This window comes from Takifugu rubripes, chromosome 1, assembly GCF_901000725.2.
Source record: "Takifugu rubripes chromosome 1, fTakRub1.2, whole genome shotgun sequence".
In the NCBI taxonomy this organism is placed as follows: domain Eukaryota; kingdom Metazoa; phylum Chordata; class Actinopteri; order Tetraodontiformes; family Tetraodontidae; genus Takifugu; species Takifugu rubripes.
The window spans coordinates 26,038,464-26,058,649 of record NC_042285.1 but is presented as its reverse complement, the minus strand read 5'-3'; the positions used below and the strand labels follow the sequence as shown (position 1 = coordinate 26,058,649).

The following is a 20,186-nucleotide window of genomic DNA, read 5'->3' as shown; positions in this document are numbered from 1 at the left end:
TGGTCCGTCGTCCCCTGCTCTCCCGGTGCTGCCGTGATGGAGGTCACTGCTGAGATTATTATTGACCGGGGCCTCCGATAGCATCTCGCCGACAAGTGCGGGGCTCTCGTGGAGCGACTCGGCACATTTTAATTTGCCTGAGAATAATCCCTGGGATCTGCTGCGTAAAACCCACATTCATCCCCCTTAAATGTGCCTCCCAAGCACAACCCGGGGGGTAAATCCCTTAATTTCATTAGGACACCAAAGCAGCGCCAGTCCCATGTGTCCAATGGGCGCCGGACGCGTGGGGGGCAACAGGGGTGGGGGAGGTTAGTGCTGATAAAGGCCCCCTGGGGTGACTGTGCAGAGCTCTAAAGAGTCCACGTTGTCAGTTTATGGGGCAAGAACCACCTTTGCTGGTGGAACTTTATCTGTAGATTTAGATGCAGCTAAAGATGCAGCTAAAGTTTTCTTTTGTTACAGATCAGCAACACACAACAATTACTTGCTCTGCTCCCCCAGAGTCCCCTAATCTTCTCTTCCAAGGCCGTGTGAGTGTCTGATGTCTCCTGCCGTGCGGGCGCTAATGAAAGAGGCTGCTAACGCTGCTCTTTGAGTGAAGACCTTCATGTTCCTGTCGCTTCAAAGCTGAATTCTCCAACTATTTAATGGTGCTTTAGCAACACAAGATGTCCGTTTGTCATCTCGGACGTGCGCAAATGCAACAATTCTCAACAGCCCAGTTGTCAAGCATGTGGTTAAACATGTTTATATCCCGAAGCTTCCAGGGATGGAGGGAGGGTTCCCCCGCCGGGCCGTGCCACGCCGGGCCGGGCCGGGCCGGGCCGTCCTGGTCCCGGAGCAGCTAGTGACGCTCTGGTGTCAGGAAAAGGGTTAAGGGGTTATTTTTCTTATCTTTCAAGGAACCGTCACGCAACCCCACTGATGTGATGCCGAGAAGAAAAGCCATTATATCGGTCCTGAAGGTAGTGGTGGAAGCTCGGCCGGCAGTGGGGGCGATAATGAGACGATGAGAGCTGAGCTGGAGGGGGGCATTGTTACCGATGCTCTCCAGTGAGTCCTCATGGGCTTCACTGCTCAACCCATGAAACCGTCAGTGGGGGGGGGGGTGGCCCATGGCGCTCCCACGCTACGGGGGAGCGCTGCGAGCGAAACACAACGCCGGACCGCTGGAGAGATCCTCAAATTCTCCTTGGACAGATCTGATTTTATACTAACGAAAATAACTCCCATGGTGCACTCTGCGTGACCGGCGGCTGCCTCCGAGCGGCGGCGCGGCTCCGGCGGAATGCTGACGCGGCGTGAGTGTGAGCGGCGAGTGGAGGCGTAGATGTCTCATTCCTATTCACAGCTGCCCTCGTCCTCTCCCAGGCTCTTGTCCTCTCGGATGAGCTGTCAATTTCAAAGAAGCGCGTTTGGAGCGGCGTTGCTCATCTGATGACTTTTCTTTTTTTTTTACACTTTCTCTCTCTCTCAGTTGGCTTTTTATATCCCAACATGTCAGATTGGAGGTCAGGAAATACGACTCTAAAAACATTAGAATCACAAGAGATAAAAGATATTACATTAGGTCTGAATTTAGCGTCACGACAGCCGCACGTCCTGCTAAACCTAATGGTTAAATACAAAATGATGCTAGGAACATAGAATATTATAATAAATGTCTCCATCCTTAGTTGATGCAGTCGTTTTAAGTTAACGGAGCTTTATAGGGAGGCTAGTTAATGAAGTCATTCCCACTTTGCAACATGCTAAAAGCTAATTGCTGGCTGTTTGTTTATGAAGCTATAACGCTGTAATAAAACGGCACATTTTTATTAACTGGCTCGGAAGGCTTTAATGGGGAGATGAGAGCGGACAAACAAAGCAGAGGAGCAGTAATTATCGGGATAAGTCAAGGCTGACGAGCGGAATCTGATAATCAAAGGAAAAGTGAGAGGAGAGGACAAGGTCGTCGGAGTCTCGCAGCAGCCACGAAACCCAGTCTGAGCCGGGCTTTGAATCATTTATCCGGCCTGAGAAGGAGAATTCTCTGGAAGCACGTGTGCTGTCACAAACAGGCAGCCCTGCCAGGTTTCAGCCAGACCGAAAGAATAAACGAAGATTGGAAAACATTCCGAAGCTGTCAGACAAATGGAGCCGAGGAAGGAGTGCATTTGCCTGTAGGCGACTGAGGGGATGGAGTCGCACCCAAAAGGAGAAATACTCGGGAAGTGGCTCCCAACCTCCATTTAAGTCCCGTCCTCCTATAAATATATTTTCCAAAAAGCTTCACTTAGGAAGCTCCGCTGAGCACGTTTGGCCCGGAAAAACAACCGAAGCCACGACACTAAAATGTTCCTTTTCTTCAATCCGACCGATTAAACCTGTTTTTCCCTCCTTTTTTCTCAACATATTTGGTAGAAAATCGGATCCTTTCAGCCAGACTGTGACCCCTGACGTGTCTCCCATCAGGGATTATCCGTGTTGTCGAGCCACCGATTCCATCGATTGGTCGTCGTTGTTGTATATTTCCCATCTCGTCTGAAGGCTCCGGCTGCTCCGCACTGCTTTCATGGAAAAGACTGGATTTAATTCCGTCTTCTGGTCCCCTCCTGATGTACGACAGTTGCTCTTCTTGTGCTAATTCAGGGGCGGTGTAGACAGAATCCTGTTAGCATTTGGACTCGCCAAAACAATAAACGGGAATTTTGCTGACGACCGGGGGGTTGGGAAGGGGGGGGGCTGCGTTTGGGGAGTTGAGCGCCGTGACGGAGGAGGAGTCCTCTGACTTTTTCTGAATGTCAGCGCGGAAACAAGAGCGGCGCTAAGAGGAGTTTTGGGACTTTGGAAAGAAAGGGAACTCGCCGCCGCCGCCGCCGCTCGGTGACGCTGTCATAACTCTCGGCAGGTCACAGAGTCAACGACGGGCTCTGGCACGCCGTCAGCCTGGACAGCCGGGATCTGCAGATCGCTCTGACCTTGGACGCCGAGTCGCCGTCCACGGTGGAGCTGTGGCAGCAGCTGGAATCCAGAGGCAACGTTTACTTCGGAGGTACGGTTGTTTGTTTGTTTGCTTTCGCTCCTCCTGGTGCGTCGGAAGTAAAAGTGAGTTTTTCCACGTCAGGCTGCCCCGACAAGGACTGCCAGCGCCAAACTCCGACCTTTCAGGGGTGCCTGCGCCTGGTGTTCATCAACGGGCAGCCGGTGAAGCTCAGCTCCGTGCAGCAAGGCCTGCTGGGAAATTTTAACGAGCTGAAGTTTGACACCTGCAACATAAGAGACAGGTAAAGACGCCGGCGTTCATGTTTGTTTATTCTGTCGCTAACAGAGACGCTTGTCGCGCAGATTTCCGGTTTTAACCCCGGTGAAATCCCCCCAAACGTGCCGGATTTAAAAAGAAAAAAAAGCGGCGTGGAATAACACCGGGGTGACACGCTTGTTCCCCCCCCCCGCGCTGTTAATTTGAAGATGGCAGCGTGTTGTCGGCACAGCCGCTGGAAACACTCCGCCGCCGCGTCCGATAGACACAACACGCTGACAGGATCAGCCAATTAAAAGGCAACAGAAAGTCTGGAACACCTTTTTCCTGACAGAGGAGTATGCTAACGAGCTGCTCCCCGCCAGCCTGTGTGGCACGCTCCCCGATCCCGATCCCTCATTAGCCCGTCCAGCTGTGGGCCGCGGGAACAGGACGGGCAGACCTGCGACCGCACCGAGGCGCCGCGTGTGGCCCCGGAACACAGGAACAAGACAAACATGCAAGCTGCAGCTTTTTACTTTGTGTTGGGCCCCTGGAGCCTGGCTGGCAGTGGGTATGCAGACGGTAATGAGTGGCCAGCCTGTCCACTGCCCCCCCCCCCCCCCGCCTTCATGGATCTTTGAGGAGGTGTTTGAATCCCCTCTGATGGGCTCACATGAAAACCAAATGGCTTCTCAGGGTCAAGGTTATCCTCCATTCTTCCATGCTAGGAGTCAATAGGACAGGAAGAGCATTTAAACCTGAGAGGAGTGTCGGGGACGGCCAAAATAAAACAGGAAGTACACAGAAAAGCATCCGTAATTAGCCAGGCTGTCTGAATTAGCCTCGCACGTCGAGGCTGCTACACAGTTGTGTTCAGTTCTTTCTAGAAACGCATCGCTGTGTTGCTCCAAATTGATGTAATTTGCTGTTATTTACACCCCCTAATGAGCTGCTATGGGCATTTAGCAGGAAGAGTGAATCCCAACAGTCAGCATCCAAAGTCGGTTATTACAGTTAATATTTGTTAACCCCATAAATGCTGACAGATTGTTCGCTATAAGCTAAGCTAGCTCGGAGCAGAGCTTTTCACGGCTCACCAGGCTTCAGATTTAAGTGTCTTCAAATTAAAGTCTTAATATTTTCTGCAGAAAAGAGGGAAATGATTTCGCTCAGCGCGGAGTTAATTGCAGCCCTTCTTCTGAAGGCGTGACTCTTCTGGAACGTACAGCTCGTTAAGATGGGCTCTTATAGGATCTCATAGGGAATAAACTCAGCTCAGGGTTTATATCTCTGATGAACATCAGGAGTGGAATCGATGACGAGCCGCAGCCAGTTTTAAACCCCGAACGCTCTCCAACTGCCTCCAGGCCAGGTTATGAGTTGCCATGGTGATCTAGCCAGGTTAAAGGAGCGGCGCCATTCCAAACGTACCCCTCTAAAATATTGATCCCGCTTCCACCTGTGCTTAAAACAACTTTTCTTGGCAGTAATTTCTCAGCGGCGCTCGGCTTTGTTGCGCATAATCTGTGACTTTTCCACTTCTGAAGCCCAATTTTCCTTCACCTCGTACAGGAGAGGCGCATTAAATTTCAATGTTAAATATTACTGCATTTTAATGTAATTTTAATCACTCATAAATATTAATGCCCCCCTGCATAATTATTTCATAAAAAGATGCAGAGAAACGTCCCACAATGAATCAACCCATTTACATGCATTATGCACCCCAGAATATAAAGCAACATTCTGCTAACTTAGCAGCCTAATTTATTTATTAAGCTAACGCGGGCCAATATTCACTTCAATATTTACCCTTTGAGTCTGTGCGCCGACTCCTGGGGGGGGGATTCTGGCCCCCTCAGCCGCTGAATGCTCCTCCGTCACGGGCGAGAGGTGAACATCAGTTGTCATGGCGGCGCAGAAAAGCTATTGTGCGATGGGTTTATCGGAGCTGAAAACAGCCGTCTGGCACCAGGAAAAGGGTTGGGGAGGGCGCCCCCCCACCCCCACCCTGGCCGTAAACGAGCCGCCGGAAACCAAATAGCTGGCGGCTCAAAAACCACCGCTTTTATTGGCCTCTTTAACGTCCCAAAAACAAATCTTAATCTCGTCGGGCCGTTTTAGCACCTGCGTGGATCAATATGTTGCCTCAAAATTAGGCAACACGCCTAAATGTCCCTTTAATGTGTCATCTGTGCTGATGACTCCGCTCCGTGAATGTTTATGGCGGCCATTATAACGTACCTGCTCTTTAACGACCCCCTCCGAGCGGTAGGGAATTAACTGGGATCCAGTTAGACCCGTTCTAATTAAATCACGTCGGTCCGTTTATGGTCCGGGGTGCCGGTTACCGTAATTCCATGACCTGTAAGGGCACATGTGGACACCGGAGAAAATAGTCTAATGGTAATTAAAGCGGCGGCGGCCACCCGATCCTGGCCGCGGCGGCCCGCGCCGCTGCCGTTAATAGGCGGGAGATGAAAGCGTATGAAATTATAGATGGACGCTCCAAAGGCCGGCAATTACGTGAAACTAAAGGAGGCTCGAGGAAGGGACTATTAATCAGAGGAGAGCGGTCGGGAATTTCTGCGAGGCACTCATTGTGTCAGAACGCCATTAAGGAGCCCCCCTCTGAAGGTGACAGCCGTGCTCTTATTTTTAGAGGCGTCAGCGTCCTTTAAGTTTTTAAATGAAATTCAGACGAGGACGGCTTCGCTCTTGTTGGGGGGTTTTAATGGGACATGAATAAACAGCAGACGAGCGTGTCGGGTGAGTTCCAGAGCGGCTGTTGGTAATTGTATACAGGAGAAGAAAGAGCAGCGCGGCGGCGGTCTGATAAATAAAAGATCAGGTATGTAAACACTAACAAAAGCACGCGGCTCTAATTGGAGCTAATGAAAATACCTGCGAGGTTCCTTTGATGTTGGGTTTCGCTGCTGAAGGAGCTGATTTGTGGAGCAACTAATAACAGAAGAAAAGAGTTTTGGGAGTTAACCTGATTCGATTAGTCAACATAATCCGGCACCATTAGCACCTGTTTGCTGCCGCTACTCTCACGATGCTGGTTTCTCTCCCCCCGAAGCGAATTAATGAAACATTGTTAGTTTCACACAAGTGACGTGATAATAAACGTCAGTAAAACCAGTCAATTAGGGAGAGGACCTAACCAGTCTAACCAGTTCATGGATGGATGGATGATGGAGGGATGGATGATGGATGGATGGATGATGGATGGATGGATGGATGATGGATGGATGATGGATGGTGGATGGATGGTTGGATGGTTGGATGATGATGGATGGATGGATGGATGGATGGATGGATGGATGGATGGAGGATGGATGGATGGAGGATGGATGGATGGATGGATGGATGGATGGATGGATGATGGTTGGATGGATGGTTGGATGATGGATGGATGGATGATGGTTGGATGATGGATGATGGTTGGATGGATGGTTGGATGATGGATGGATGGATGATGGTTGGATGGATGGATGGATGGATGGATGATAGATGGATGATGATGGATGGATGGATGGATGGATGGATGGATGGATGATGGTTGGATGGATGGATGGATGGTTGGATGATGGTTGGATGGATGGATGGATGGATGATGGATGGATGGATGATGGTTGGATGGATGGATGGATGATAGATGGATGATGATGGATGGATGGATGGTTGGATGATAGATGGATGATGATGGATGGATGATGGTTGGATGGATGGATGGATGGTTGGATGATGGATGGATGGATGATGGATGGATGGATGATGGTTGGATGGTTGGATGGATGGAGGATGGATGGATGATGGATGGACGGATGGATGGAGCTGTTCCTTCTGCTGAATCTGGTATTCCTTTTTCATCCCTTCTCCCGGCTCCAGTAACAACCATGTGCTGGGTCCTCCTGACCTCCTGACCTCCTCACCTCCTGACCTCCTCACCTCCTCACCTCCTCACCTCCTGACCTCCTGACCTCTGACCTCCTTTTCCTGCCTCCTCAGGTGTCTCCCCAACCTGTGTGAACATGGGGGCCGCTGCTCTCAGACGTGGAGCTCGTTCTCCTGCGACTGCTCAGGAACAGGATACTCCGGAGCCACCTGCCACAACTGTGAGCACTGATTCCACTTCAGTTTGTTCCCAAATAATCTGCACCCAGCTCCACACACACACACACACACACACACACACACACACACACACACACACACACGCCCACACACTGATGGAGTTCTGCACTTCACACCACCGGGATGCTCAGCGTGAACTTGGCCCCGGACGGCGTGACACGACCTCGCAGCCTTCGCCACTCTCTTCCTTTCATCGTCTCCCAGCATCCCCACATCCGTAAATATCTCCAGACCCGCTGCCTTCACACTCGCTCGGCAGCTTTTCCTCGCGGGTGTCGTTCTCTGACATCCTCCCAACAATGCCTTGATATCTGCTGCTTGGAAAAACGTGGAAAATTCCTGCTGAGTTCTTGTTTACGTGCAGGCAGGCGCTTTTTCCCCCCCTGGCATGTCGGAGGGATCCGTGACAGATCACAGCATCTTCTGATATAAAAAAGCACATTTTTAGCAGCTGAAGAGATTAAAATATATACACATCTATAAAAGTCAAACACAGACGGAACTCTGAGCCGAGTTTTGGGAGCGGCGGTTATATTTGACTTAAAAAAAGGAGAGAGAGTCTCACAAAACCCGGAATGACCCAGACGGGAAGCTGCGAGTTGGCGGAGTCTGTGTTTACATAAATGCAGCTTGTGCATCTGATGTGCTGATTCCACGTCCTCCATCAGGAGCAGAGCCTCCGAGGGGAGGAGGGAGCTGTAGTCCGCACCAACATTCCCGGAAAATTAAATTAGCGGGACTTTTTTCACCGAGTATGAAAAATCCTGGAGCCCTCAAAGTCTCTGGAGGAGGACCCGCCCTCCGTTCTTCCCTCTGCTCACTGTCTTGTTAACCACCGGGTCGCCAACGCCTCCACAGAAGAACCTCGTCCACCCAGGCGTCCCCCGACCCGGACTGGGTCCTTCTGGGTCGGGGGACGGCCCAGGACCAGGGCCTGGCAGACGGCGCCGCGCCAATTAAAGCTGACCTGCGGTCGTTCCGGGGGACCGGGAGCCCTCCGCGACATCAGAACTTGGCATCGTCTCCATGCAGAGACACCTGAGTCACGCGTCGATGGAGAAACTCTCACCGCCGGCGTGACATTGTTCACCGGCCAAATGCCAAATGACAGAGTGCACGTGGGAGTGCTGCGCAAGAGTTTGTCAAAGTTTCTCACTGGACGCACGCCAGACAGGCGTAGGCGGAGCTTTAATCAGGGCCGACACCACCAGAGAGGGGGGGGGGGGGGTAGCGTCGAAAACAGGACCTGGTTTGTTGAATAATGCGGATCAGCTGGAAGCAGCATCTGAAGACGGAGGTGGAGCCGCCTTAGAGGGCACGAACGGGCTCGGTTCCGGCTCCTCGGCCACCGGGGGTGTGAATGTGACCCAGCGCTTGGGGGCAGAGCCGCGAGCAAACATTCCATTTAACAGGAGCGGAGGTGCAAAGTGTTCTGGATCATGTCGTGGAAACACCGACGCCTCGCAGATTTACACGTAAAAGCACTATGAGAGCGCCTTCAACGGAGCCCGGTGAGCTTCTCTGGCTCTCCTCCTCCGAGTCTTCTCGCGTTTCCTTTACAAGACTTCAATTATTTCGAAAATGTCCTCCTCCGGGTTTTTAAGCGTTTTGTTTATGTTCCTATCGCACGATTAGATCCGCGTCTCCCCACCCAGAACCACCGTTCAGAAGACATCTTAGTCAAAGCCCCGGCGTGGATCCGCATCCACACAGAAGTGTTTGTGTTACCGAGCAACATCTGCCCATAAGGAACAGAAACATATGGCGTGGAGAAGCTCATCCATAAAGATGCCGCGCACCCGGATGAGTCACACACCGTGAAGCTGCTGCCGCTGCTCATGGGAAAAACTCATTTGGTCCCCACAATGCTTGTTTTTTTTCCTCCCCCAGCCATCTACGAGTCGTCCTGTGAGGCCTACAAGCTGATTGGCAGCTCCTCGGGCTACTACTCCATCGATCCGGACGGGAGTGGCCCCCTGGGGCCCACGCAGGTGTACTGCAACATGACAGGTGAGATCATTGTAGTTCACGTGTTGTCACCTTTGCTCTTTTTGAGTTCCTTTGAGAACAGGCAGAAAGCTCAGACTAAAGAGTCCAGTCACGTCGGGCCCCGGCCACATCGATCGGCGCCGCGGCTATCTGACAGTTAACCATCCAGTAATAAATCACTACAGACACGCGGGGCAGCTCCTGAGAGTTTCCAACATAACCGTGAGGAGTCAATATCTCCTCCGCCCGTGCGGTTACGCCACCACGGCCCGGCGCCTGACCTCCGCCCGCTCGGTTCCGATGAACTCCAAAAGCTCTCGATCCCGTAACGGGAGGAATCGCGTGCGGGCGTCTGTGCTTCCGAAGGCAGGCGTGTTTTGCTAAGCGGAGCGTGCACCTCAGCGGCGTTTCAATCTGCCCGCCGTCCCGGTTCATTAGGCCCATCAGACGACGCGCGGACGTATTTACCTGCGTGATGAATCTCTGTCGTTACTCAGGTGTCGAACAACAGTGCTAATAATACCTATTTTCCTGTGACAGTATCATTGAATTTTATGCTGCCTAAGCGACTTCGAAACATCTGGCTACCCGTCAGCAAAGCGAAACAATCCTTTATTTTAAATAAATCAGGAAAACGGTGACGTCATTAACAGCCGCGGGGCCACAGAGGGTCATTTTAACCGATTACCTGATGGTTAAAGCGCTCTGGTGTCCAGAACCAGCGGGCTGAATGGGCTCGTGTGGGAGCCCCTTCAGATCTTCATTCACCAGTAATCTGTTGTGGACCTAAACTCTTGTTTTCTAGACGCGAGTGAGCGTAACCTTGGAGCGGAGGCCTGACAAGTCATTATGTTTACGCAGCAGCCAGCCTTATCCTGTCTCAAACTTTAATTAAAAGAGAAAGTTATCAGCGCTCCCACCAAATAATGCAGGCATCCCCGGGGCTGCGGGCTAAAATAGGAATCCTTTTCTTTTTAAGCTCCGCTGAAATCATTAAAAGTTGAGCCTCCTCAAATTAAAAAAAGTGTCATGACCAGATTACAGTTGAACAAGCTTCCAAACCTTAAGTGTTGCTCGCGACCTCCGGGGGCCGGGGTTGTTATGAGAGCGAGGGGGCGTCGGCGGAAGGGTTGATCCTCTCGGGGGCAATAATGCGCTCCGTGAATTTTAATGGCGTTCTGCCGCGAACTCGTGTTTGGTGTGCGACTGTGACATTTACCGCTGGTGGGGAGGGGCGACCGAATGGGAAAATCTGTCCATCAATCTCGCCGCGCCCGAAAAAGTCGGCGTTGAACCAAAATTTCAAGGATCCGTCTCCAGGGGGCACGAAAGTCCACATCAAATTTCACAGAGTTCTGCCCACGACGCCGCGCTCGCGGCGCTCAGAGCGGCTAAGAGAGTGGGAGGGAAAAGTGAAAACTCTCTCCGTCCCCCCGGGGTCGCGACCCGGCCACTCTTGAGAAGTCCACAGAAGTTGTTGTCGAGGGGAACTATTTCCTCGGCAGTGATGGGAACCTTCCCACAGCTGAGGGGCTCCTGCCTGATGAGTTCCAGGACGTAATTGATGCCATCCTCCTCTGTCACGATGGCAGATGGGAGATATTAGCCTGGAAGGCTTTCTGTCAGGCTTCCAGGCTGGTTTTTTGACCAAAAGATTTTCCTAAGATTTTAAATAAGTGCTGTGGTTCATGGACGGAACCAAAGCGGCAGCTTGGAACTGATTAAAATTGGAATCTTACAAAAAATGTTATTAATTTTGAGTCGATTCTGTTAAAGTTCTCTCCGCTGTTGGTGCGGTGACTCATCCTGTTGACTCCTCCTGCGTTCTAGCCTCCAATTAGGAGCCTTTCATAGACCATTTTGCCTCCCGACAGCCGTGAACCGCTGATAGGAACCAAAGAAGAACAAGTGTTCTCGTTCACTGCCACCTGAAAGGGAACATTTGACAGACGTGGATGAAGCAAACAGCCTGAGTCACAGTCCTGGAGACAATATAGGACAAAATATATTCAGCTCCCCGACACTGTGGGGACAGTATTTGTGACTGAGCTGTCACAACTTCCTCCCGACTTTGTCCTCTGCAAGGTTAATGTGGCGGCGATGTCGCAGAGGGAAGAGCTGCCACTTCCTGCTGTCTGCCGTTTCCCTGCCCTCCTTCCCGCCTTTGCAAATCTGTGTTATGCTGCAGGAGATATCCCTGGACTTGACCTCAATTAAAGAGTCTATTGGAAATGTAAATAACTGCAAGCCCGACAACCTGATGTGAATAATCACAAAGTGGAGAGGGGATTTTCTGTGAGGCAGAGTAAACATCCAGCTCCCTTAATGAAAAGTGGGATGGAAAGCGGAGGGATTCCTGCTCTCATTTTACTGTACAAACAAGTGACTTTATTCTTTCCACGTGCGAGCAGGGCCGTTTTACCCCCAGCAAGCACGTCAGAGCGCAACAAAAGTGTTCGGCCGTGATGCTAAGTGCGTTAGCGTGGCGCACCTTTGTGGGAAAATGGTCCTCCACACACACTTGATTGCTAATCAATCACATTAGTGATAACTATATAGGGAGCCTTTTTCTTTGTGTTTGTTTTTGAAGGACTCTGATGTGTAAATGAGCCGCTCGGCTAGCAGCTGGGCGCCGGGCGAGCGGGCTTAAATTACAGGAAAGGAGGCGTGAAAAACAGTTCGGCACCAGAGAGGCCACAGCGTGATGGCAAAGTAGCAGAGGAGAATGACTAAAGGAGCAGATTGGTGGCTTTCGTCCCTCCGTGCGCATTAAACTGAAACTTAAACAGAATATTTCACAGCTTTGACTTTGTTTGACGCCTCGTTAACCTTCGCTGACCAGCTGACGGCTTCTGCTTCCAGAGAAAAAGGTGTGGACGGTCCTGATGCACGACGGTCCGGCCGCCGTCACGGTTCAGGGCTCCTCTCTGCCCCGGCCTCACGTGATGAAGTTCAACTACAGCGCCTCGGCGGAGCAGCTCCGGGCCGTGGTGTCCGGGTCGGAGCAGTGCCAGCAGGAGGTGGTGTACAACTGCAGGAAGTCCCGTCTCTTCAACACCAGAGGTATCACACGCAAACCTTCACACGAGGCCACAGCTTGAGCTCCAGGTGTCGATTTAGCTGCTTGGAGCTCGTAGAGGAACTTGGGGCACCGCCCAGGGTCGTCCCAACATTTTGGAGATGATCTAGTCGATATAAAAAGAGATTTTTTTGCACATCAATAGGTTTTAAACGAAAGTTTGGAGATGATGCCGCAGCCTGATGGGTGACCTTGATTGTTCTCTTCCCTCGTTTCTACATCGAGGGCATAAACAGTGTTGAGGTTGGCGCTCCGGGTGCGCCTGGTGCTCCCAGCACGAGGAAAACATGCCGTTCTTTGGCTTTTTAAAAAGCAGGCTTGAACTTAGAATGGCACAAAGGAACATCCTTGGAAGGGAACATCCTTGGAAGGGAACATCCTTGGAAGGAAGAGACAATGTGCTCAGCAAGTCAACAAGGCAGAGCGGCAGAGAACAGCTCCACACGCCGTCCAAGAGTTTTTAAGTCCAGCGTTCCCTGACCATGAGGAGAACTGAACCCAAGACCTTCTGGCTGTGAGGCGACAGCGCTAACCGCTGTAATTACACGTGTGGAAATAAACAGGCACGGCTGGGCGTCACCACTCACGGGGAAGGATCGCAAAAAATCAAAGGATTTGAAGGATTAATGAGGAATCTGCTCGTCCAAATTAACAAGAGGGGCGCTCGTGGTCACGGCGAGGTGCGGAGGGGGGCGGGACCGACCTTGAGTGGTTTCATCCCTGCCATCATGCCGAAGAAATGTAGACGGGGAAAAAGTAAAAGAAAAATGGTCCTCCCTGCTTTCCCTTAATGACTCAAGCCTTTAAATATTCATGGAACTAAATGAAAGATGCTGGGCAGCATCAGTCACAAACTCTGATGACCACTGGCCAGAAAGCCTCTGACAGGCTGGGGTAAATAAAAACCCAACCCATGGGGGGGGGGCATGGCTGTCACAAAACTGCCCCGGGGAGGAGAATCTAAGCACGGCCCCGATCTGAGACCAGAATGTTGATTCGCAGCAGCTCAGAAGCATCAGTAGAACAGTAGCGGCGCCGGTTCTTGAGCGTTTATTGATGATGTGTCAGACGATAGAAGCGGCGCGGAACGACTGACGCGCTGTCCGCTCGGACGCAGCCGCGCCCGGCGAACTCGACCGCACGTCTGAAACAAACGGCCCCGAGGGGGCGAAGCGGAGGAGGAGCGGCGACCACCCCCTGCCTGCAGTTCTGGAACAGGAAGTACATTTCCACTTCCTAATCCCGTATTGGCATTTCAGGAAATCCTTGTGTCAGGAGGTTTCATCCTGCCGGGCCGGGCGTTTGAACAAAGCTTTGCCTGGTTATTTCCCCACGTACCTCTCGTGGCATTAGCAGTGTTAGCATCACAGCTAGCCGCTCTGATGAAACGAGGAAATGAAAACGACCTCCGAACGCCCACGATGCCTTAATTAGCCGCGGCTACGGCAGGTATCGGGAACGTCGGCTCGGCCCGCTGCGTCGCCCTGGGTGCTTCTCTTTTTTTTCCAAAGCCTCGGCCTTGGAGCGGCCATTGTGTGTCTTCAGTGTTCCGGGCTTGGCTGCACCGAGGAAGTTCTGTTGTTACATTATGAATTGAAATGTCAAGTTGGCAGGGCTTTAGGAGCCCCCCGCGCCTCCCTCCCTGATCTACTCGCCTCACAGTGACAGGAGCAGCACGGAGCGTCGCTCCGCTCTCTTCCCGAACCCCGTCTGTGGCGGCCCCAACAACAGTCGCACTTAAAATCACCAACATTCGTGAGTCCCAGATTGGCGGATTCCCCGAGCGCCGCGCCTGCGAAAACAAACAAGTTGATTATCGCTCCAAACATCAAACAGGATGGAAAAACAGGAAGTTTACAGCCGTGCCGACACTTCCAGACAGCCGCTGTGTCTCTTTCCCGCGACGTGCCGACGCAACAATAACGCTCTTGACAACAAACACGCTTCGCGGCGGGTGGGTTTTATTTTTTTTAACGTTAATTATTGGACAAAATTGCACTTACTAGGCTAATTTAAAGGGAAAAAAAGCAGCGGCGCAGCTGTTGGAAACTGTCTGCCGGGATTACAGATGCAGTCGTATGCCAAGAGCCTCACAAGTTCACGAGTTTCTGAGCCGAGCTTCCTCACGTGTGACGCTCCGCCGTCAGTCCTGTCGCCGTCATTTACAGCCCAGATGTTCCCTCACGCAGCAGCTTCTAATGCTGCTCGACTGCGATCTGCGTTGCCTTTTTTTTAACAGCACTAATGAAGTAAGTGGTTTTTTTTGCCCGTTCCAGCACATTTCTGCGGCGTTGCCCCCTCTATCGATCAGCGTGGAGGCAGCTTGACATTTCGAAGGCCCTCATTAAAGCGTCCAACACATATTTATCTCGTCGCACCGTCCCGCTTGTTGCTAGCAAACAGGGTGAAGCCGCGCTGGCGTCGGGCGGTGCGAACAGGGGGGCGGGGCTGGTTTCCTGTTGACGCAACGCTGCACGCGATTGGCTGCTTGTTTACAGGCCGTGTTATAAGGCATGTGCGCTAAATTAGTCAGAGACGCCCCGAGGAAAAGACTAAAGCGTCGATTCTGAAAGCTGTTCTGTATCCGGTAGACGAATGTGAGCCTGTTTCCCAGCTGGTCCGTGGGTGCCAGCCGCATCGTGGTCGTTAACTGGTCGACCTGTTTCTAGCGGCTCAAAATCTGTCTCTGGTTGGAGGAGAGGCGAGGATCCATTGGCTTTCTGGCCGCGGACGACTGTCGATATTGAGCCAATTTGGAGGGGGAGAGTGAGCGAGCCCCCCCCCTCCCCCCCCCTCCCCCGCTCCTTCAGGAAGTATCGATTGTTGTCTTTTCTTATTTGTGTACCTGTTCAGTGTGACAGCAGAGAAAAGGGGCGATGGCGGGGGAACGAATGCGGCGAGAGAGGCCGAGGACGATAACCTTTGTTTTATTTTAGGGCTTTGTCATGCAAATGGCGCCGCGGCCCCGGTGATCTCCCTCCCCTGCCTCTTTGATTCGCCGCTTTCCTTCGTTAAGGCGGCGCCGTTTTGTGGGCCGCCGTCGCTTTGTGTCAGAAGTGAGAAGAATCCAACCTCACACAAACAAACGGGGTGATTGATATGTGAGCGCCGCGCGCCCGCCAAATCCTGCCGGAGCTTAAACCGCTCGCACGCATAACAGCCGCGGCGAGCGGCGGCGTAATGTATGCAGGCGAGGAAGGGACGCCTCAGCGTGCGACACCTGCTTCTGGACGGTGACATGTCGTGTAATGGGCTTTTCCTCGCTCCGCCGGCCTCATCTCCGATGCGGGGTCACGACGCGTGACAGATGATTGAAGCCGGGCTACTTAACCCGGCGGCGGGGGCGGTTGGGGCGGCCTCATCGGCAGTCACAGGCGGCGTTTCGCCAAATGCCAGAAGAGGAGCAAAACAAACAAACGTGCGCGGCGAATGAAAGCAGCGTTTTGTTAAAAGCGACACCTCGCCGCTCCGACTCGGGGCTAAAAACCTGCCAAGGTTCTGCTTTCTTCTCATGTGACCTCTTCTTCTTTAGTTTGAAATGTTCCGCTCTGTGGCAGACGGCAGTCCCATGTCCTGGTGGCTCGACCGCGATGGAGAGAGGCGGAGCTACTGGGGAGGCTTCCTGCCCGGCGTGCAGCAGTGCTCCTGCAGCCTGGAGGAGAACTGCGTGGACATGAACTACTTCTGCAACTGTGACGCCGACAGAGAAGCATGGTACCGTTGAGTTTTTACACTGGTAGAAAGATTTACAAGCACGCCGCCGCCGCCGCCACGTGAGGCCGAATATGAGGCGCAAGGACACGCCTGTAAAGTTTAGTTTCACTTTTTTAATTATTTTTTTTTGTCGTTATCTAAAGACGACGTCTTAATTGTTTAGTCATCCGGAGAAAATGAGTTTTGTTATCGCGAGATGACGAGATAATCAGACCGCTATCAGAAGAAAACAGAAGGTCACTCGCTCTTATTATCAGAGGTCAGCGTCGGCGGCGTGCTGAGGCGGCGCTTCCGACAACCGCAGCGGCACAAACTCAGAGCTCGAAACTCAAGCGGAGCGTGCCAGATCCAGGATTATCCGTGGTTCACCGCTGCAGCGCCGGCCCCAATCCCACGAAGGCGTTGCGTTGGCCAGCGGCGGCGTCCAGGTGAGGGCGCCTCGCCAGAGGTCGTCCATCTGCACGGCTCGGCCCGGAGCCGTTTCCGGCCTCGCCATTGTGCTAACGCACAGACCAATAAATGACTTCAGCCTGTTTTTTTGATCCCACCGTCGAGTTCACTCGGTGCGGATCCACAAGGACGACATCCTGAGACGCCGCCGCCGCCGCCGCCGCAGGGCGTCCGTTAAAAAAAGAGCTACTCAGAGAACTCTGATTGGGTATTCAAGCAAAAATCAATTGCTACTCGTTAGCTTCCAAACCCAGAGAGGAGCAGCCGATGCTGCGGCGTGGGCCCGCCCGCTGCATCTGGGATCAGCGGCGTTTATGATGAATCGCCGCCCACACCTGATATTTCAGAGCTGATCGAACAAATCATCTGAAGCTCTGAAATAAAGGCGGCGTTATGGTTTTAGTGTATCGGGGGCCGGGAGTTCATTTGTTTCCCCGCGTTAATCCCCTCCGACGCCTCCCTCTCCGCTGGGCTCGGTTTGCATATTTCCAGCAGCAGTTGTCGGCGCCGTGATGAATTGCTCCATTTTTAATGTGTTTACTCTGCGTTGGGGCGCTAATGCAGAAGAATGGACGCCTTTATCTGGACCCCCATTAAAGCGCGCAGCCACGAGGGCTCGCCGCTGCTCCTTATTTATTCCTTTCCTCCTCTGCTGCAGGGCTAATGACACAGGACTCCTCTCCTACAAAGACCACCTACCAGTGAGCCAGATAGTGATCGGGGACACCAACAGAACAGGCTCTCAGGCTGTCTACCACGTGGGGCCTCTGCGTTGTTATGGAGACAGTAGGTGAACACCTCGGCCTTGACGGCGGGTTTGGCTGCAGGCGGAGGATTTTTCGCTAACTTCGCTAACGTTAGCCCTGGTTTTTTTTGGGGTCGTTCCTCTGCAGTCAAACCGTCACCTCAAACACAAGATGTCACCACTGATGCCGGCGCAACGGCGCCCCCGCTGTCAAAATATTGGCATTTTCATCGGCTGCGTCTAAAGAGATTCACCATCGGCGCCGTCTCCAATGTGGTCGAGCGTAACTGCATCTGTTCAAGGCCGAGCGCCCGTGTTTAACAGGGAGAAAACTCCAGATTTGATTTTCCATCATTTCAGCGAGTGCCTCTTCCCGTCCTCCCACTCGTGGCCACGTTCAGCTGCTAAGTGGAAATAACTGCCTCCTGGTTTTTGCCAGCGAACGTTCCCACTGGATCACATTTAGACATGAGACTGTGGCCAAAAGAAAGAAAATAATGGGAGGGGTAAAAAAAACCGTGGTGACATCATCATTGAGGCTCATCGGGATGGACCTGGTCTCCACTAATGATTCGGATGCAACGTCGACGGTTCGCAGCCTCGTATGTGAAGCGAGACGAGCTCGAAACAAACCGGGAAAATATCCCAAAAATAAAACCTTCCCCTCCGTGGCCCCCGTCGAGAAGTGATCTGGGCGTACAACAGCCAGGAATAATTCGCTCTCTGAGCTTTCCTGTATTTTTTCTCGAGTCCAGTTCAACTGTGCATCCCAGATAAATGTTGATTAATGACCATATTTGGACGTGAGGCTGTTTTAGTCATTAGTTTAAGGGAATCTCAGTCGGCTGGAGGCTGCACTGTTGGTAAATCCATAAAAAAAAGTCATGAATTGAATTTCTGATTCAACGCAGTGATATTTTGCTTCCACAAAGGCCTGTGATGCAAGCGCGGTGAAATCCTAAAATTCATAAATGAATAAAGCCGCTTCTTTTCTTGACGGTAAACACAGAAGTCGCGGCTTTAATTGGAATGAGTGATCATGAAAACGACATAAACACCGTCGTCGGTTGGAGCGAGCCCGCTCTCAAAGGTTTCTGGCGTTTTTTTACGTGAATAAAAGAGCGAAACGGCGCCTCGTGTGGACAGTTCCGGTATATATTTTAAGGATATCTTTCTATTACCGCTCTAATGTCGGCTGGAGGCGGCGTTGTTCCGCGGATTATTGGGTTTTGGCAGATCTTGGATCGCTTTTGCAAATGTGGGCCGAATATATTTGATCCTTTTTTTGGTCTCTTTCCCTTTTACTACCCCTCGCCTTCCTCTGCCCCCAGAGTCGATATGGAACGCGGCGTCCTTCTACCAGGAGTCCTCCTACCTCTACTCCCCACCCTGCAGGCCGAGCCGGCCTCTGACATCTCCTTCTACTTCAAGAGCAGCGCCCCTTCGGGGGTGTTCCTGGAGAACCTGGGCCTGAAGGACTTCATCAGGCTGGAGCTCACCTGTGAGTCAACGTTGGCGCCCGGTTGCTCGACGAGCCTACGTAGGAACAAGCTGAGAGCTGTCAGGGGTGTTTTTATTATTTGTGCTCCTCTCAGGAAACACTGGCTGTGGTGTCGTTGACAGTTTAATTTCCCCACGACGCCGGCGTGCTGTCAGGCCCTCGCAGCGTGATGTAATCCTAATGACACACTCAACAATGATGTCACGCTGCGATAGGAGACATTAAGAGCGTTGTCTTATCCCGGCCCAGGCTGAAATCCTAAATAAATGCAGCGGCTGGGTGAAGTGAGGATTCATCATATTACCTTGCAGATTTACTCCAGTGGGGCGAAGAGATAAGACGAGACTGAGACTAAAGATTGACGGGAAAATAAACAACGCGCGAGTGCACTGTGTTATTTGGCCATTTATCGCGAGGAAATTGGTGGTGGGGAAAAGCCCCGCTTCCAAAATGCGTTTAAATAAGGGGGCGGAGTGAAAACCTAAATTTGGGAGAAATTGCGGTAAATTGCTCCCTTCAACTTTTGGCGTTTGAGACAACAAAGCCGAGCCTGCGACGCGTGTTGTTCACAAATGCGGGGGGGGCGGGGGACTTGGCGGGCTACTCTGAGCCATTACGCATTACTGCGGCATCAGAGGAATCGTGAAATATTGACGAGCTGTCAGCCCGGCTCCTCATAAATCTATTCAGGTCATCAAATTCTCCCAGTAGCATTGTATTGCGTTGCATCAGAAAGGGAGGACATGAAACACCAAATATCCCATTCTGTGCGTGTGTGTGTGTGTGTGTGTGTGTGTGTGTGTGTCAGCTCCCTCGGTGGTGACGTTCTCCTTTGATGTGGGAAACGGTCCGGTGGTCCTCTCGGTGAAGTCCCACCTGCCCCTGAATGACAGACAGTGGCAGCTACGTGAGGGCAGAGCGGAACGTGAAGGAGGCCTCCCTGCAGGTGGACCAGCTCCCCACCCGCCTCCTGGAGGCCCGGCTGACGGACACCCTCGCCTACGGCTCAGCAGCCAGCTCTTCGTAGGTAGGCTGACCTCAAACTGACGTTTCCGTCTCCTGACAGGTAGCGGCGGGGGGCGCGGGCCTTCCTCGATGGTAACAGGGTTCTCTGTATCGTAATCTAGCGTAACGAGTTTCACCGTTGATGAATTCGGCGTCCCCGTCTGAGCCGCGTGCAGGACGTCTGGATTTACCGAAACGATCCCACTGATGGAAGCTAGTTCTTTTATTTTCCATTATTTATGACACAAGGTCCCTTTTTTCCATTATAGGTCTCGAGATTATTGATTCCGGGGGCTTTTCAGAGGCAGGTCGTGTGCACTGTGGTCAGCGTGACATG

General features: G+C 52.2%; 1 protein-coding gene across 1 annotated transcript in view; it reads left to right on the top strand.

The window, feature by feature from the left end:
• LOC115252608 (contactin-associated protein-like 5) overlaps nt 1-19,746 on the top strand; it is a 52,062-nt gene extending 32,316 nt beyond the window's left edge. The window contains exons 9-17 of the mRNA XM_029848132.1: nt 2,894-3,037; nt 3,110-3,269; nt 7,241-7,347; nt 9,257-9,376; nt 12,218-12,418; nt 15,992-16,148; nt 17,257-17,384; nt 18,675-18,844; nt 19,653-19,746. Coding sequence (XP_029703992.1) covers nt 2,894-3,037; nt 3,110-3,269; nt 7,241-7,347; nt 9,257-9,376; nt 12,218-12,418; nt 15,992-16,148; nt 17,257-17,384; nt 18,675-18,817 — 1,160 coding nt within the window. The 3' untranslated portion in view covers nt 18,818-18,844; nt 19,653-19,746. The remainder of the gene's footprint in view (nt 1-2,893; nt 3,038-3,109; nt 3,270-7,240; nt 7,348-9,256; nt 9,377-12,217; nt 12,419-15,991; nt 16,149-17,256; nt 17,385-18,674; nt 18,845-19,652) is intronic.
• The last annotated feature ends 440 nt before the right edge of the window (nt 19,747-20,186 follow it).